Below are 1550 nucleotides of genomic sequence, written 5' to 3' on the forward strand. Positions count from 1 at the left end.
TTACAATCCGTTCAGTGGAGATGTTAGGAAATTGTAATTTTTTTTTTTTTTTTTAAGTAACAAGATTATCTTATTGTGTAATATTACAAGACCAAATTATAATTCATTTTAATAAAGTTTAATTGTAAATAATTATTCTAAATTTTAATAAATGAACACGTTACTTTTTACTCATAAATCTTTTATTTCATATACTTGTTTTCAACAAATAAGAATTTTCTTATATTTACGCGATTAAAATAGTTTACGTTTTATATTGCGTGCAGGAGTAGCTGGAACATTGGAACATTTTTCATGAAACATATCTGGCGATGTATTATATCGATTGAAAAAAAGCGGTCCGTCGTATTCGTCGGCTTGCTGTTAAAAAAAAAAAAAACATATAATATAATTTTTCATAAAAAATTATGCTATTAATTACCATAGTTTGAGGTGGATCAGGCGAAGCCGTATAGTGCGGCGGTGAAAGAAATAGCGTGGAAACTCCTGTATCTTGATCAGCGTATGCCTAAAAAAAGAATATATATATATATAATAATTATAAAAATAATATATAATTGCAAGAAGAAATATTTCTTTTTATTGACTTACCAAATCATTTTCCAGTTTATCAAGGATATTGTCTGCTAGCTGCTTGCTTGCCAGTACTTTTAACTGACTTATAAAACTAGATTCTTCGTCAGCAATATCGCATTTGATTAACTCGTCTCCAATATTTCTTATTTTAATAGTCATATCTTCTACGGTAATGGGTTGATTGAATATCTTTTTCATACATTTTGTCATTTTATTAAACTGTTGAATCACTATAGGTAGAGTATATTTTTTTTTCGACTCTATCGTTTCGAATATGCTTGTTTCGAGATTCTGAAGAGTTAAAAGATCCATTCGATTCAGTAATACACGGCACCCTTTCGTCATATTTGATTCAATGACCAAAACATTTTCATCACGATACCTCATCGTCGATAACTTATGTTTTTCGGTGTCCAGAAAAATTATTTTCTTATGTCTTGCACCGAGTATATTTGAAAATATGTGGCCCATCAATGAAAACATATGTTTTAAAAACTCGGGCGTAAGAAGATGTCATTATTTGAACTGTTATGTTGAAGTCGTCTGTCACATCTAGTCCTATTGTAATAAAATTTCGGGCATTAAAGTCCAAAACGTATTGAGTTCCATCTATAAGTTCTACAGGTGACATTGGTGGAACATATGTATATGTTTTCGTGAATGTAGCTGCGTTGTCGACGATTGAACCGGCCATTATTTAGTATTAAGACACTTGGTGAAAAATGAAAAAAAGACGTGTACTAGTTACGGTGCACGGAGAGTGACTAATTTTAGATAACTCTTTTCAGAGTCTTAATGATTTAATTTTATTACTGTAAGGGTGGGGGGAGGTTATCGAACAGGTCTCAACTGGCATGTATCATGTGCATTATTTTTATTGTAAATATTAGGACGATGTTATGACTACGTATAACAATTTTGTTTACATCAGGGTTGTAACTTACCATTCGTCTAGACAACATCATAATGTTATG

At 30.8% G+C, this 1550-nt stretch overlaps 1 protein-coding gene across 1 annotated transcript; it reads right to left on the minus strand.

The window, feature by feature from the left end:
* Positions 1-234: 234 nt before the first annotated feature.
* Positions 235-929, minus strand: LOC112681118. The gene is made up of 3 exons (XM_025551385.1): positions 592-929; positions 422-508; positions 235-360 (listed from the first exon to the last, which is right to left on the minus strand). The coding sequence occupies exons 1-3, from the start codon at positions 919-921 to the stop codon at positions 235-237; spliced, it is 543 nt and encodes a 180-aa protein (XP_025407170.1). The 5' UTR covers positions 922-929.
* Positions 930-1550: the final 621 nt, after the last annotated feature.

Source organism: Sipha flava, unplaced genomic scaffold (assembly GCF_003268045.1).
Source record: "Sipha flava isolate LNK unplaced genomic scaffold, YSA_version1 18589_pilon_pilon, whole genome shotgun sequence".
Classification (NCBI taxonomy): domain Eukaryota; kingdom Metazoa; phylum Arthropoda; class Insecta; order Hemiptera; family Aphididae; genus Sipha; species Sipha flava.